General features: G+C 45.1%; 3 protein-coding genes across 5 annotated transcripts in view; all 3 read right to left on the bottom strand.

Moving 5' to 3' along the window:
* Window positions 1–808: 808 nt before the first annotated feature.
* Window positions 809–4,565, bottom strand: LOC105902460 (beta-crystallin B2-like). The gene is made up of 6 exons (XM_012830049.3): window positions 4,142–4,565; window positions 3,521–3,619; window positions 2,669–2,787; window positions 1,898–2,030; window positions 1,341–1,483; window positions 809–1,153 (listed from the first exon to the last, which is right to left on the bottom strand). The coding sequence occupies exons 2-6, from the start codon at window positions 3,581–3,583 to the stop codon at window positions 985–987; spliced, it is 627 nt and encodes a 208-aa protein (XP_012685503.1). The 5' UTR covers window positions 3,584–3,619; window positions 4,142–4,565; the 3' UTR covers window positions 809–984.
* A 2,960-nt stretch (window positions 4,566–7,525) lies between these two features.
* Window positions 7,526–11,202, bottom strand: crybb3 (crystallin, beta B3). Its single transcript, XM_031577987.2, is given in 7 exon segments — window positions 7,526–7,866; window positions 7,869–7,945; window positions 8,209–8,351; window positions 8,815–8,947; window positions 9,168–9,286; window positions 9,407–9,486; window positions 10,475–11,202. Coding segments are annotated over 6 exon segments (693 nt in total). The 5' UTR covers window positions 9,482–9,486; window positions 10,475–11,202; the 3' UTR covers window positions 7,526–7,720.
* Window positions 11,203–13,570: 2,368 nt separating this feature from the next.
* tnks1bp1 (tankyrase 1 binding protein 1) overlaps window positions 13,571–15,782 on the bottom strand; it is a 22,999-nt gene continuing 20,787 nt past the window's right edge. For all 3 annotated transcript variants that reach the window (XM_031577522.2, XM_031577523.2, XM_031577524.2), the window contains 3 exons: window positions 15,758–15,782; window positions 15,126–15,223; window positions 13,571–14,864 (listed from right to left, as the gene is read on the bottom strand). The exon at window positions 15,758–15,782 is cut by the window's right edge and continues 154 nt beyond it. In XM_031577522.2, the coding sequence (XP_031433382.1) occupies window positions 15,139–15,223; window positions 15,758–15,782 (110 nt within the window). In that variant the 3' untranslated portion in view covers window positions 13,571–14,864; window positions 15,126–15,138. The remainder of the gene's footprint in view (window positions 14,865–15,125; window positions 15,224–15,757) is intronic.

Raw genomic sequence — 15,782 nt, 5'->3', positions numbered from 1 at the left:
TTCTTTGCCTGTCTGTGAAATTTGAAAGCACCCACACACACACACAAACACACACACACACACACACACACACACACACACACACACACACACACACACACACACACACTCACTCACTCACTTGCTGACAAAAACAAGAGTCAGAGAGACAGTCTTTGCCTACGGCCCACACAGATAGATCAGACTCTGTCTTGAAGAGTGAGGTTCAGCGAGTTAGGAATTCTTCAGGGGCCTTTGCACAGTCATTAGACAGGCAGGCTCCTGAGATATCCCATGTTGCCACAGCTGTAAACAGCCTCTTAACAGGGCGCTAAAGGCCCCCGCAATGTCAGGAGATAAACTGAGATACAGAGGCCATTACATATGTCATCAAGTTACGCCCCTCTGTATGTACTTTTGTTTTTTCTCACTCTCTCTCTCTCTCTGTCTCACTATCTCTCTCTCTGTCTCACTATCTGTCTTTTCTCCATGTGTCACTGTCTCTCTCTCCCTCTCAGTTATTCTTTGTATGCCCAGTTTTTGTGTATGTGTGAATACCTCAACCAAGTATGCAATGTCCACGAAAAATGTTCCTGTCTGACCTGTCAGTCTACGTTCAATCTTTCGAAAACACTGTTTTACTCAGCACACGTGTCGTTCTTTAGCTCTCTTCGGGGTATTCACAACTATTACCCTTTTATATGTGCAATGGTCTTAATCCCATTAAACCTGAGATAATAATATTTATTAATATTTGAACAAATGGCATGGTTCTCTGTGGACATGCACTGCACACCTCCTCAAGGAGCTCCACCAGCACGCTGGAGAATTTGAGAAGCACAAGAATTTATTTGTTTGAACAGTTGCAGGGTGGCACTGGCACAGCCGCAGTGGGCACAGACGAATGAGGAGTGGGCAGAGGGGGAGCGTGTGAGTGGTGCCGGTGGCCGCTGGCAGACACGAGCGTTCAGGCGTGGCGGTGAGGGGAGAGAGCAAGGGGCCGCTTTAAGTGGTGGTGTGGAACGCCCCCTTCTGGTGCCACTGCATGTCGCGCACGCGGCGCACTGACTGGATCTGAGGGGCCTCGGCGCCAAACTCGGAATGGTCCTTGTACTCGCCCTTCTCAAATAGGTACTGGTAGCCACGGTAACCTGGGTACTGATAACCCACCCATCTGCATGAAAGAGGAAATTGAATGGCAGGTCAGCAAAGTGACGGGTAGTGACATCTTTTACTTGTGGGTAATAAAATGTTGGCAGAGAATCTAGATGAAATCCAGATTCAGCCTCTAAGGCAAAGATGACGTGAATCGCCCTGATGTTTTGTAAGTCAATAAGTCAGTGTTTTCAGTGGAGACTCACATGCCACTTTGAACACGCACTGATGACACCTTCTCCTGGTAGCCGTAGGCATGGAAACTGGGGACATCGTCATCAACAATTTCAATCTTATTGCCCGCAAAGCCAGGACCTTCATACAGGACAATCTTATGGTCCTGGCTGTCCTGTGATCCACACAAACACACAAGGAGAACAACGTGTAAACAAACATGCTAAATAAAAAGTCTCTTGTCAAATACAAAAAGCCTCATGCAGACAGCTGAGTCAACTCATTCATCGGGAGATATACAGGCAGCAGCATGCATAGATAAACAGACAGGCAAGCAGATGGTCAGGCAGGCAGTCCACAGAGAGATTGACAGTAAGAGGGAGGGAGAAAGAAAGAGTAAGCTAGAATAAGTATGGGAGCGAAAGAGAAGGATGGGTGGGATGGAGCGAGGGAAAATAAGGAAAGAGATGATGTATGTGAGGAACAGAGAGAGAAAAAGCAAGAGGGGAAAAGGAGGGGGGGGGTGGGGAGTGGAAGAGTGAGCAAGTGAAGGAGGCAGACAGATGGACATGCAGCGGGCCTCTCTCACCACTTTGATGGGGCGGAAGGAGAAGATATTGTCGCTGCGTCTGCTGTTGGTCCAGGAGTCCCAGCGAGGATACTCCCCCTTCTCAAAGATATACTGCTCCCCCTTACAGCCTGCCTGCTCGTAGCCCACCCATCTGTGGGGAAGAGGGGAGGAGGCGGGTTATTTGGGCAGCGGGGTGGCAGGGTGGTGGGGGTGGGTGGTGTAGAGGAGGTGGGGGTTAGGTGGGTTAGATGGGTGGGGCTTCTTAATTATTAAAGAAATGTACAGGAAGGGGACAGTGGGAACATGCAAATAGTGTGAATGATGTGTCTTCAGACAACTTTCCTAGGCTAGCCTAGCTACATTTCTATCTGATATTCATTAAAGAAACATTGTGGAGTTTTAGTCTAAAACTAGCGAGCAAACTCGCTAACAGCCAACATACGAGCCTTGCAAAGGTGAGCAATAGCACTGGTGGCACGGATAAAGGCTGCCTAGCTTGGTGACTTTTATTTATTTTGATATTTGGCAATGTACAGGTTTCTGATCCAGAGTATACAACTATATAGAGAACAACCTTGACAGCTAGTGGGAACAACAGGGTTGTTTATCCATCCTTTACACAACCATATGCTATCAAAATGTATTTGAGGATGTTATAAACACTAGCTACCCACAAAAATATACCTTAAAAAAACAGTAAAAAAAATGATTGTCTAAAATGAGAAAATATGTAAAGATAAACAGAAAGACAGAAGCAGGTTTTTTCTGTGATATGCACTGCAGACTCACGGGCCACAGTACACCAAGATGGAGCCCACTCTGTCCACTCCGGCCTCCTGCAGGTTAGGGCACGGCCCCGTCAGCTCATGGCAACGGCCCTGGAAGTTCTCCTGGTCAAAGATGGTCAGCTGGGAGAGATTAGGGGAAAGGAGAGGGAAAGAAAGAAAAATGAGAAACATTAAAAAAAAGAGAGAACACATGAAAAAGTTAGCAAGAGGGAGAGAGAGAGAGAGATAGGGGGAGAGAGAGAGAGACAGAGATAGGGAGAGAGATAGGGAGAGAGAGAGAGAGAGAAGGAAATAATGGAGAGTGAGAGACCAGAGTATTTGACCCAGGACGAGCTGGGAGATGTGCCAGTGGCCCAGAGGATTTCCTACACCATCTCTACTCTCACTACTGTCTACTGTTCAGAAGATATGAGCATGCATGTCAGGACAGTATATATATATATGTAATGGATCAAGCCCTTAAAGGAGCAATAATATGAAAAAATAAAAAAAAAGATTTGAAACAACAGTGATGTAATTTTAAAAGCATGATTAAATAAGGCAGTGCAGCACAATATTTATGCCTTTTACATGCATCTTACTCATCTCATGTAGGCCTTTCATGCAATTGATTACAAGCCATAAAAACACCTGAATCGAAAGTCAGGATATATCGAATGCTGTCATTATGGTTGCTCTAGAAATGTGCTTGTTCCTGATAACCAAAACTACATAAAGCACCTTTAGGAGTGTGTCTATAGGCTACATCTGCTGACCTAAGTGTGTGTTTGTGTCTGAGATCATTTCTGTGCATGCATGTGTGTATATGTATCCCGACGGACGTGTGTAAATGTGGGTGTTTGGGACAGAGCACCTTGAATGCAGGAGGGCCTGGCTGCTGCTGCTTAGCTGCAGGGGTTGGGTGGTCAGTGGCCATGATGAACCGGGATGGAATGCGATGTAATGGAAATGTCTGAATAAAAAAAACAAAAACGGAAAACAGAGCAGCAGCACTCACTGAGAAATGCAGTTCACAAAAAAAAGAATGGCTTCTGAGCTCCACCAAAGCCACCATCTGTTCCGCATGATAAAAATTCCCAGGGAACACCTTGGCTAGTCACAATGCAAAGCATTCCTCACATTTCATAGCCAAAGGAAACTGTTTGTTTAATTAAAAACTGCGATAGAAATTCTAATACTGCAAAGAAAAAAAACCATACAACTTGTTTAATCATTATCTAACTAATGGTAGACCTTGCTTTAATCATTACCTGTCGCTGGCACTAAGGGAAATGTAGTGCCAAAGAGTATCACACGACACAGATAGACAAACTGTCTGAGGCTACCGTAACAGAACTAAAAAGTGACAGAAAGTGACCGAAAATGACAGAACAAACAAACAAACAAAACAAAACAAAACAAAACAAATCAAATCAAAACAAAACAAAACAAAACAAACAAACAAATCATGGAGCGAAACATGTGATGCCCTTACCAGTCCCTGCCTGTGCCAGTGTATGAAGTGGCACTGTGGGGTGCAATATATACGGGCTGCACAGGGGTGGATGTGGTGCCAGTACTGCTCTCTCTGTGTCCAGAGTGCTGTGTTGATAAGCCATGGATAGGCTGTTTGGCAGGGGCTGGGGGGTCACAGCTTTCGCTCCGGTCCTCACTCCACCACCCCCACCACCCCCACCGCCCCCCCAAAACCCCCTACAACCAACACCCCACCCCATCCCACCCTGTGTGCCCCTCCTCCCTCTTTCTTTCTCTCTCTTTCTCTCCCTCTCTCTCTGCGCCAACCCTGGCCAGCCAGAGGTATTTCATTAGTTGTCAGTTTTAGGCTGCCACGCTTTGTTCTGCTTTCACATGACTCAGCTCGGCCCGTGCCAAGAGAGCCTGCTCACAAAGAGTGAGGAAAGAGGGGAGAGCTTGGGAGAAAAATGATAGAGAGGGAGTGAGAGAGAGAGAGAGAGAGAGAGAGAGAGAGGGAGAGAGAGAAAGGGAGAGATGGGTAGAGGGAGATGATGTCCTGAGGATCATTATGATGATGAAGGTCAACAAAATGGGAGAGCATGTAAGGCTGAATGGATATGGAAAGAGAGAGAGTTATTTAGACAGTGCAAGAAGCAGAATGCATTACAGAACAATTATTAGGGAGACAGAAAGAAGGAGGGGGAAAGCGAGATGGTAGTCAAAATGATGATCGTCATGGTGATGATGATGATTCTAATGATGCTTCATGTTTTATGTTTATTTTATGTCTATTTTTATGTGGATCACTGTGCATGTCATTTCTCTCCACGTTATTTCTTTGCTGTTAAGCACTTTGAGCTGCATTGTTTTGTATGAAAGGTGCTATACAAATCATGTTTATTATTATTAAATGATGATAATGATAGTGAGGATGATAGTGATGACATGGAAGAACAAGTAAGGTTAGATGAACAGAGAGAGAGAGAGAGAGAGAGAGAGAGAAACAGTGTATATTCACACCACACACAGTAAGAAATGGAAAGTGTTAGAGAAGAATAAAGAGGGAGAAAGTATTCATCTATTGCTAAATCAGAAATGAAGTGCTTGGTAAAGATGAGGAGAAAGAGAGAGAAGGTGACCTATAGAGAAACTATAGAGAAGTAACTGGATAGGAAAAGACCTGAGAGGAAAAAGGAAAACTAAAACCTATTGTCCCCACCCAAAACAATGATGTTCAATGTACATGAAGCTAGAGAACGTAGACCACGAGTGAGAGGCTGATTGACGTGACTTTAGTCTGTGGTATGGATTACATCAAGTTGTTCCATAGTGGTAATAGGAAACTCTTGCGGACTGCTGCTTTTTAGAGCAAGTGATGGCTTTCAACAACAAACCTCAGATCAGCCTCTTGACATCATAGTTTCTCTTTGATTCATCATTCACCGCCCCACCAAGGGCCACCACTAGTATAAAACGGGACGAATATGTGAGAGAAGTATTCGTCTCTCCATGAATATATTGACAAAGCTTTTTCATAATCAAGCACTCTTATAACTTTGTTCTGTTTAATGTTATTTATTGCATCCTGACATCAAATACAAGGGGAAGTCGTAGCCAATCACATGATCTCGCCATGAATCAAACCACCACATCTGGTAACCACATTCTCTTCGCTGCAGTTCGGTTAAGTCGATTAGGTCATGCATGAAGTGCGTGTGTACACTTCACAGACCCATTTGATCAACGCAGAGCACTCACATAGTTACATGACTCCAGTGGCCGAACAACCTTCTGTGGACCTTCTGTAGTCATGATGCAGGCCCTCATCGTCTACAAGGGGTCACGTATCTTTGTGGGCTTTGATCAGGGATAACTGTCTGGATGTCTGGCAGAAACGGAACTTGTCACTGATTGATGTCATCTATGCGTGACTTCATAGTTATGAAATGTTTTGTGTTGTATCGTGTGTTGTTATGGATTCATTATGTGTCCAAGCAGATGTGTTGCTTCATGCATGGGGTATGTTATTGCTGCAGGATTGTGATTGAATCTCATTCATCATTCAGTGACTGTGTGTTTAGAACATTACTCTCCGATGACTCACTATTAAAACCTGCCTTTTCTTCCTCCCACAGTGCATTGGTGTTCTAGGCACCACAAGTTATGCTTCATCTCCTGGCCTTGCAGTGCTGCTTGAGCGTTATATCTGTACTGTCCTATCAGATTCTGACCATTGTATGATTATTCCTCTTGGCCTTGTCTCATATTCCCGTCTTTTCCGTCATGTCCCCATATCCCGTCCCAGAGCCGCTGTTGTAAGATGTGCTCTTTTGACAAGATTTACCTCTGCGCTTAGTCTTCAGAGACGATTAGCCAAGGTCATTTAAAAACATAATCTGACTTCCGCGGCCAAGTGTTCGTGGCATTTTAAAGATTTACAAGCTCGATCACAAATCACTTTCATCCGTTGCATTGTCTGGCTGTACACTGCTATTGACATTTACTGCAAAGAGCATAATCTTCTCATAAATAGCCATTACACAAAAATACGGTAAAATGTAACTAGATATTTTTCTGTTTTATCTGTGATATTTAGAGTGATATTTAGAGCCTCTCATCAGTGCGAGGAGGCTGCTAATGCTCCTGTGATCTCACTTAGGCCCTGTCTGACCTGTACTAGTGCCCTCTGGATCTCTCTTGCTGCTTCAGCACTTGATGCTAAACTTCCTACCAAACTCCTGGTTAGAAACCTGAATGTATGGAGGCCACCTTAGCGAAGCTCCACATGAACATTACTGTGGTTAAGAGGGGGCTTCGTCAGCCGTTCTCTAGACCCATTAAAGCCATTAAGCACGGGCAATTTCCTCATCAAACCTAAACGGCTCTTGATGAATGTGCTCCAGGTACTGCTATGAGAGAGCCTTAGTTTCATCTGTACACGGCAATTACAACAGGACATGGGATGAAAGTGAATGTAATTCCTTGTATAAATGTACATATGTGATGATGAATGAACTTAGGTTGGAGGTGATTAAAGTGATTAAATGACTAGCTAATTGACCTTATAATGAGTGAGAAGTGGAACCGGAACTGTAATCACTGATACCATAAAATGGATTGCTCTTACCTGGGGTCTTCATTCATTTCTCACCGCGTTGTGTCTACGGTAACCATATGTTTCACAGCTAGCATGTTTTCTGTTTAGCTGACAAATAGTGAGTTGACATGTGTCCACACTCTAACCTCTGACCAGTCTTAAATGAATATCTGTAAAACTGACACCATTATTAAGCCTCTTTCTGGTAGCGAAACCCACCCTAACTAAATCTGAATCAGCTCACAGCTAAACCTTCACAGCATTCATTTGTAACCAATTTAAAATCAGGAGAACTCCACACCAGTATTGTGATCAAACCAAATCTGGGCCAAAGCCTTTATTGTTTATTCCAGTCGAGACACACGGGGAAGGCGGTCACTTCCGAGTTCGCCGCTTCTTGGTGGCCCTCTGAGAGGGATGGAGGCCTGGCGGGGCGTAAGAGGAGGGGGGGGCGCCAGTGCCGAGGGGGGGCCCAAGGCTGGGGGGGCTCGCTGCTCTCCTTCAGCTGGTGCCCGCTGCGGCGGGAGGGGCGGGGGGAGGAGGGGCGGGGTTGGGGGTAGGCTCCGGGGCGGTGAAGCAGCCCCTCTTGTGCCACTGCATGTCGCGCACGCGGCGGACGGACTGGACCTGTGGTACGGCCGCCCCCAGTCGTTCCAGTGCTTGTAGTCGCCGTGCTCGAACACGTATTGGCGCCCCCTGTAGCCTGGGTACATGTAGCCCACCCACCTGGAAGGAGACGTCAGGACAGCCAATGTTTCAGAGACGTCGCAAATAAATACACTGTTGTCAAAGAATCTCCCTCAGAATGTCTAGACAGGGAAATGGACTGTAGGTCCCACATGCTTGTTATTTCAATTGTAACTCAAATACAGTGGAGAGTGAAATGATCCAAATTATATTCATTTAGTCACAGTTTGTAACGGTCTTATGTACTCTGTCACACCCTGACAATCAGCTGTACAACTGAACAACTTGTGTGGCTCCCTTACGTTCCGTTCAGGGCTTTGATGCTGGCCACGCGATCCTGAAAGCCATGAGCCCAGAGGCTGGGTACATCATCATCCACGATCTCCATCTTCCTACCGGCAAAGCCTCCATTCTCAAATAGGTGGAGCTTGTGATCCGCACTATCCTGTAGCAGACAGGGAGTAGTGCACAAAGGGGCTTAATGTTAAACCAGACTAAACTGTGTGTAGTTGATATTTGTGTTAGAAAATGAAAGTGTGTGTTTGTGTGTGTGTGTGTGTGTGTGTGTGTGTGTGTGTGTGTGTGTATGTGGCACTAGGCTTTTCTTTGTTGGCATGTGAAAAAGCTGTGTGGGGCAGTTCAGACACATGTCTGTTCTAATTGTGAACTCTGTTTACAGCTCTGAGCCCTCCCCGGTGTACTGTGTGAATAATATGGGCCAGTTTCCCAGAATGGCATTACGCGTTATCCGTGCATAACCCTGCCTTTCAATGGGCTACTCTCTGTGGCTTAATCCCCCGTCTAGAAAACAGGCCTGACAAATGACGAGTGTGTGTGTAATTGATTTAGTCAGTTATTCTCAGTTGGGTGATCGAGTCAGTGGTTGGGGCAGCAGCAGCAGCACTGACCACACGGAGAGGCCTCACGGACAGCAGACAGTAGCTGTTCTGGCTATTGGTCCAAGCGCTCCAGCGGGGGTACTCGCCCTTCTCCAGAACAAACTGCTCCCCAGCAAAGGCCTTACGCTCATACGCCACCCACCTGTACACCAAAACACCAGTGTTAGAGGAGAGGCAAGGAGAAAGAGAAAGGAAGAGAGTGAGAAAAGACAGAGGGAGAAAGATAGAAAAAAGACAGAGAGAGAGAGAGAGAGAAAGGTAGTGAGATAGACAGAAAGCAGGAGAAAGAAGGACAGAGATACACAGACATCGACAGAAAGGGGAATAGAAAGAATGGCTAGAATTGAAGTGAAACTACTCACGGTCCGGACTCTACCACTGCTGAGCCAACTTTTTCCAGGCTCTTCTCGCAAACGTCCTTACACTCTGCAGAGAACTCTGCCTTCTTCCCTCGGAAATTCTCAAATTCATACAGCACCACCTGCAGGCCAAGGACAGGCAGAAATGCAGAGTTACATCGAGAAAAAGAAAGAAAAGATGAAATAATTCACGCAGGAGATGGTGATTGGTCGGTGTATGTGTCGTGAGCGTGTAGCGGCACCTTGTAGGTAGCTCCTGCCCCACCCTGGCTTTTCCCAGCGGCCAGCTGCTCTGGGGCACCTTGCGTCTCCGACATACTCCCTCAACGACAGCAAAAAACGTCAACAAAGCAACACACACGAGACAGTAAACAACAACAAAGAGGCACACATGAAATGGTAAACAACAACAAAATGACCTGCAGGCATGAAAGGGCTGAAAATAACAGTATTTTGACAGCTCTGTGTAAAAACAGAACCTTTGATGAAAAAGAGGTTGTGTGAACAGGAGTGAAAGACATAGAGGAAAGAGGCAAAGAAGGTACGGAGAGACAGCGGGGGATGGATGTGGGATATGGCGAGAAGAAGAGGTGAGAGAAACAGATCTGACCCAAGGGGGAGGCCTGAAGTGTACATGACAGAAAAAAATCAGCTTTCAATGCACTGATATTTTCACAGGTTTTCTGGTAAGCGCAACCCTAAGGGGAACATTACATTGAAAAAAATAATGTCACTCCAATACAAAAAAATATAAACAGTTTCACAGCATTGAGGCCTCAGTGAAAAAAAAATCTCAGAGAAAAGAGCAAAAATATACATTGGTAATGATTCGTTTTCCCGACTGTCGGCTGTTTATCTCTGGAATGTTCCTCAAGAAACACCATGCTCTGAAGCTGTCTAATTCTCTCAACCCTGACACAAGACCCTGAAATCTTTCCTTGCCGCACTGTTGCAAACACCATTCATCTAAGCACATTCTCTACATCTTCTTATCTGTAGCACTAGAAATAGCAACAACTTAGTCTTTACACATTAGCCTTTCGAAGAAATCTCTGGCTTGACAGGGTCGAAAAAAAGTATCAACGCACACTCAATGCCCAGTGAATAAGAAAACTAGTCCTCCTTACACTAAGAAGACATGGTGAACAGTAGAGACAGCGCATAAGAAAGATATGAGGAAGACCAGGACAGGGGGACACGGAGGAGGTGAAAGGGGGGTCGGAGAGAGCGAGAAAGGGGGGGAAGGGGAAGCGAGAGACGCCCTGACTGGTGGCAGAGGAGCAGAGGAAGGAGTCTTTTTCGCCGTTTACCTGGTCCGCTTGTAACTTCAGTTCGCCGCTTGTACACCTTTCTCTCTTTCTCTTTCTCGCCCACTCTCTCTCTCTTTCTCTCACTCTGGTGTGGGTGTGTTGTTGTGTGTGTGGGTGGGGGGTGTGTGAGCGGGCGTGTGTGTGGCGAGCATACACCGGGGGCCAGGGGGGGTTTTTATGGTTTATTTCTGTCCAGAGCAGCAGAAAAGTGCTGGGTGGGTGAGGCTGTTGATGCAGCAAGTCTGTCGTTCGCATTGTGTCCGTCACACTGACTCTCAATAGTGGCTGGGTTGGCACCGGCTGCCCCGCGCCACCCGGCTGCCCTGCCGCCAACACTCCCACAGCGGGCACAGGCAGGGTGCGAGCCAAGAGGATTCAGAGAGATCAGCCCCACTCAGCACAAACCTGCACACCACCCCTCTCTCTCTCTCTTTCTCTACCTCTCTCTCTCTGTTTCTCTCTCTCTCTCTGGATTTCTGGCCACACCCATCCAACGGTGGATTCTGTCCAGCAACTGTCTGTCTGTCCAGGTGCCCCCCCCCCCTGTTCATTTTTTTCTCTCTCTATCCCTTTCTTTTTGCATTTGCATTTGGCAACTGATTTATATTAGACTGATGTTGAGAAATGGCTTACATTCTGAGTTGGTAAGTTCCCAGCTGTCTGAGGTGACTTTGCCATGAATCAAGACATCTGAATGTTCACAGAAATATGTGAAAAGGCAGACAGTTCAATGAACAGGGCTACATACACCTTTATTATACCTGGAGGGTGTGTGTGTGTGTATGTATAAATCATCTAGTTATACCATATAAGGTTTCCAGGAAACAGGTACTGAAGTCTGGAAAACAATATAAGAATCTGACATTATTGGAAACGCAAACAGGACATATGGGCAAACAGAGCTTATGGGCCTCTCTAAAGGCATGATAGGCCCATATTACCCAGGGAAAGCCAGAGGGAGATGAGCCTCTGTCTGAGATTTTGTCCCTGCCACTTAAAGTGTCTTAAAGTGTAAGTTCACCCCCAGCTTTGAGCCTTACTCCACCCACCTCCACATGCTAAGAAGAGCCAAGAAGTGGGCAAGGGGCAGAGAGAGGAGGGTGGGGTCGTGGGGGGGGGGGGCGGGGTCGTGGGTACTAGACTGAGAGTCTATGAATATCATGATGTAGAGAAGTCCTAAATGGTTCACTCTACCTCAGCATCGGCCTGGCAAGGTTCAGGAATAGTTCAAACAGCATATGGCGTGTTGAGCCATTTTAAACCCATAGAATGCCAATTCTTATAACAATTATTAACACCAGTATTGATGTATCTTCACAATTCAGGCATACAGTGCCCTCCACAATTATTGGCACCCCTAGTGAATTTGAGCAAAACAGGCTATGAAAAATATGTCTTTGCTGTTTATCCTCTTGGACTAAAATAAAATTATTGAAAGAAACAAAACTGTTGACATTAAATAAACATTTTTCTCCAAAACATGTGTGCCACAATTATTGGTACCCCTAGAAAAATCTTATAATTAAAATCTAACTGAAGTATATTTCCAGTCATGTTTTGCATTTTTAAGTTCACCTGTTTGATTAGGAACTCTTAAGAGGTCAACCATGACTTCCTGTTCCACTGGCGTACAAATATGAGGTGACACAGGCCAAATTCCACTAGTCATTCATCACTATGGGAAAGACCCAAGAACACAGTGACGATGTGCGACGAAAAGTTGTTGAGCTGCACAAATCTAAACAGTTGAAAATACCCATTTCCACTATCATGGAAATAATTAAGAAGTTTAAAGCGACAGGAGATGTTAAGAATCAGCCTGGAAGAGGACGTGTGTGTACATTGACCCCAGGCACCTTGAGGAGGATGGTTCGACTGGCAAAACAATCTCCAAGGATCACAGCTGGAGAATTGCAGAGGTTAGTTGAGTCTTGGGGTCAGAAAGTCTCCAAAACTACCATCAGACCCCACCTACATCACCACAAGTTGTTTTGGAGGGTTGCCAGAAAAAAGCCTCTGCTGCCAATCAACAACAAACTAAAGCGCCTACAGTTTACCAAATGTAAGTCAGACTTTCAATTGGACCGAGTTATATGGTCAGATGAGACCAAAATAAAGCTTTTTGGCAACAAACATCAAAGGTGGGTTTGGCGTAGACAGATAGATAGCCATACAGAAAAGCACCTCATACCCACTGTGAAGTATGGTGGCGGATCTTTGATGTTGTGAAGCTGTTTTTCTTCCAAAGGCCCTGGACATCTTGTCAGGATACATGGTATCATAGACTCCATCACCAGCAGATATTACATGAAAACCTAACAGCCCCCTCCAGTAAGCTTAAAATGGGCCATGGTTGGACCTTCCAGCAGGACAATGATCCGAAGCACACCTCAAAATCAACACAAAAATGGTTCACCGACCGCAGAATAAAAGTTTTGCCATGGCCTTCACAGTCCCCCGACCTAAACCCCATAGAAAATCTGTGGGATGAGCTGAAGCCGAGTCTACAAGCGTTGACCTCAGAATCTGGAGAGATACTGTATGTAGGAATGGTCTCAGATCCCGTGCCATGTGTTCACCAACCTCATCACGCATTATAGGAGACTCAGAGCTGTTATCTTGGCAAAGGAAGGCTGCACAAAACATTAAATGAAGGGGTGCCAATAATTGTGGCACACATGTTTTGGAGAATTATATTTATTTAATGGTTTTTTTTTTCTCTTTCAATTATTTTACCTCAATGAAAAGGTAAGATTTTTATGAATATTTTGAGTGGAAGACCAAGAGGATAAACAGCAAAGACCTATTTTTTCATAGCCTGTTTGCTCATATTCACTAAGGGTGCCAATAATTGTGGAGGGCACTGTATAATTTATAAGAGCCCAAAAAACACTTTTTAGGGTGCACTCACACTTTACAGATAAACCTCTGATCGCAAATGATGTGACCCATCTCTTTGAAGAAGTCTTTCCAAAGGTGGCCCATCACAATATAAACCTGAACCTCAACAAAGGCCTTCAGGCATTTCTTTTTCGAAACAAACACTATCAGGATGAATTTAGCAGAAAGTAGAGCCAAAACACATGTAGACATACATCCCCATCAAAATTATTTTAATAGAGAATTCCCATGATTGCTTTTCAAAATACATATATTACCCATCCATATGTAAAATGTCTCCCTATTGACAGAAAAAATATAGCTTTGCAGAATGACCAACATAAAAAATGACATAAAATCAGAGAATTAGCAAAGTAAAAAGACACAAATCAAAACAAATATATGATCGATAATCACTCAGTCATCTGTGAGTGGGATTTATGTAAATTACAATTAATTATTTTCATGGTGGCCAATCAGAAGTCTTGCGGTGGCATGGCGGTGGCATGGCAGCGGTTCTGAAACCGGATTACGAGCGGTGCCAGGGGTGTGCCCGTGCTGAGCGATTGCATCAGCACCAGTGGCAGTTGGCACTGTTCGGGATGGAATGGTAAGACACACAGATAATGGCAGTGAATTGGACAGGAGGCGGTCTGACTGCCTCCTTTTGGCATAGCAGGGCGAGAGTAGCTGCCCTGGGATGAGATACGAGTGTACCTCCCCCCTGCCCCTCCTCCTGCACCCCTCAATCTCAAAACTGAGAGATCCAGGAACACGGGGCACAAAGGCCTCTCACAGGCAGATAGGAGTGGGAAGCATTCGATTTAGCGTTAGCTTGTGCTAGCCTCCTAACAGTCCTAGCAGGAATGTGCACGTACATATAAACGAGAGCAAGTGAACATAACAATGAGAGAGATTAATATGTACTCTATGGTCGAGATCTGCGAAATATACAGAGGTTTGATGTGGTGTTTACCTGCACATATATATACTTGCTTAATGCATAGTCATCGCAAAGCATTGACGCTTTTTTTTTCCATCCCAGATTACAAAAATAAAAACCAAACTCAGTTTGGAGGCACTTGGTTCTGTGGTCTCGTCTCCCTAAAGTGAAGAAGACTGAAGTGGTCTCTCGTGGTCTTCCTCCTGCATCTATTAAAGTGCATAATGAAGAAGACTAAATTGGTCTCTCGTGGTCTTCCTCTTTTAGCATCGCATAGCGTCTTAGCACGTCAGTCAGTCCATTTGGATGGTAGAGTCTCTTCAAGTTCGAGTCCCCTTTGAGCGCTCACAAAACCAGGGATCCGCAGATGGAACCGAGCAAGAGGAGGTCAACCCCCCCAACCTCTATCCTGCTATGTGTGGTCAATTCAGGAGAAGCTTCCAGAAGGCATGGCGCACAACTGTAAACCAGACAGGGTCGTAGGAAATAAGGCTCAGCGATAGCAGCAGCAGCAGCAGCACCTGTGTCATCTGGGTTTCAGCAGGCACCATCCTCTGATGTCACTTTCTGTAGGCAAGCACAGGCAAAGGCCAAACGATTGGATGTCATTAGTCATTACACAATCAGAATCAGACTCAGAGATGGGTTTATTGCCAAGTAGGTTTCCACCTACAAGGAATTTGCCATGGTTGTCAAGGCGAAAAACAAAGGAAATACTCAAAGGAGGCCAAGACAAAGACAGTTCACCACAAAAGAAACATAAATATAGAATAAAAAAAATGGAGATACTGTCAGGTAGAGATGGAGCTGGCGGAGCTAAGGTCTCACCTGTTAGACTAGATTAGGTGTCGCTGTCAGGCTGACCATGCTGGCTAAGGCGTTGCTTGGACTTCAGCTCCTTAAGCCAATTGGGTGAGGGGCCGCCCCTGAGGTGTCAAAGGGAGAAACTTATTATTATTATATTAGGTAATTTGACATGCCATTACAAAATGGGAAACCGCTTTTCAATGCTACAACAGAGGAAGGGAGCTATCTGGATCCCTTTCATGAGGAATTCTAGGCAGGATGCTTTTAAGACCCAAACAACACTTTTTGTTAAAAAAAAAAAAAAATCTTTTGTGAAAGGTATTAGGAGCAAGACTTGAGTAGGAATACATTCTCTTTGTAAAAGTGTATACTTTTAAAATCCATTGTTCTGTTGGCTTTCTATGCACTGAAGTGCAAGAAACATCTGTTTCTGTTTCTGTTGTGTTTGTTTGTTTTTGACCATGAGAGAATCAATGCATATATCTAATTCCATAACTGGATTATACACAGATTATAAAATCAGATAGAAAATCCAGAGCCCTAAACCGACCTATGAACAGCACACCCTGTTAGCCTGGTGTAGGCTTAGCCATGCACGGATCTAATCCATGAGTTTAACCAGGATTACCAGTACTGACGCCATGTTCTCTTACCCGCTTTCTTTTGCTCCCACAGGGG

This window comes from Clupea harengus, chromosome 12 (genome assembly GCF_900700415.2).
Source record: "Clupea harengus chromosome 12, Ch_v2.0.2, whole genome shotgun sequence".
NCBI classification, from domain to species: Eukaryota; Metazoa; Chordata; class Actinopteri; order Clupeiformes; family Clupeidae; genus Clupea; species Clupea harengus.
The sequence above is the reverse complement of the archived record's forward strand: the minus strand, read 5'-3'. Positions and strand labels throughout refer to the sequence as shown.

What these genes read in the sequence shown, in the direction of transcription:
- LOC105902460 (XM_012830049.3), bottom strand. Translation starts at nt 3,583, where the DNA reads ATGGCCACTGACCACCCAACCCCTGCAGCTAAGCAGCAGCAGCCAGGC. An exon ending in CCTTCCGCCCCATCAAAGTG is followed by an intron (nt 1,484 to 1,897) that starts GTGAGAGAGGCC and finishes TGTGGATCACAG; the next exon opens with GACAGCCAGGACCATAAGAT. An exon ending in GTGCGTGTTCAAAGTGGCAT is followed by an intron (nt 1,154 to 1,340) that starts GTGAGTCTCCAC and finishes TCTTTCATGCAG; the next exon opens with ATGGGTGGGTTATCAGTACC.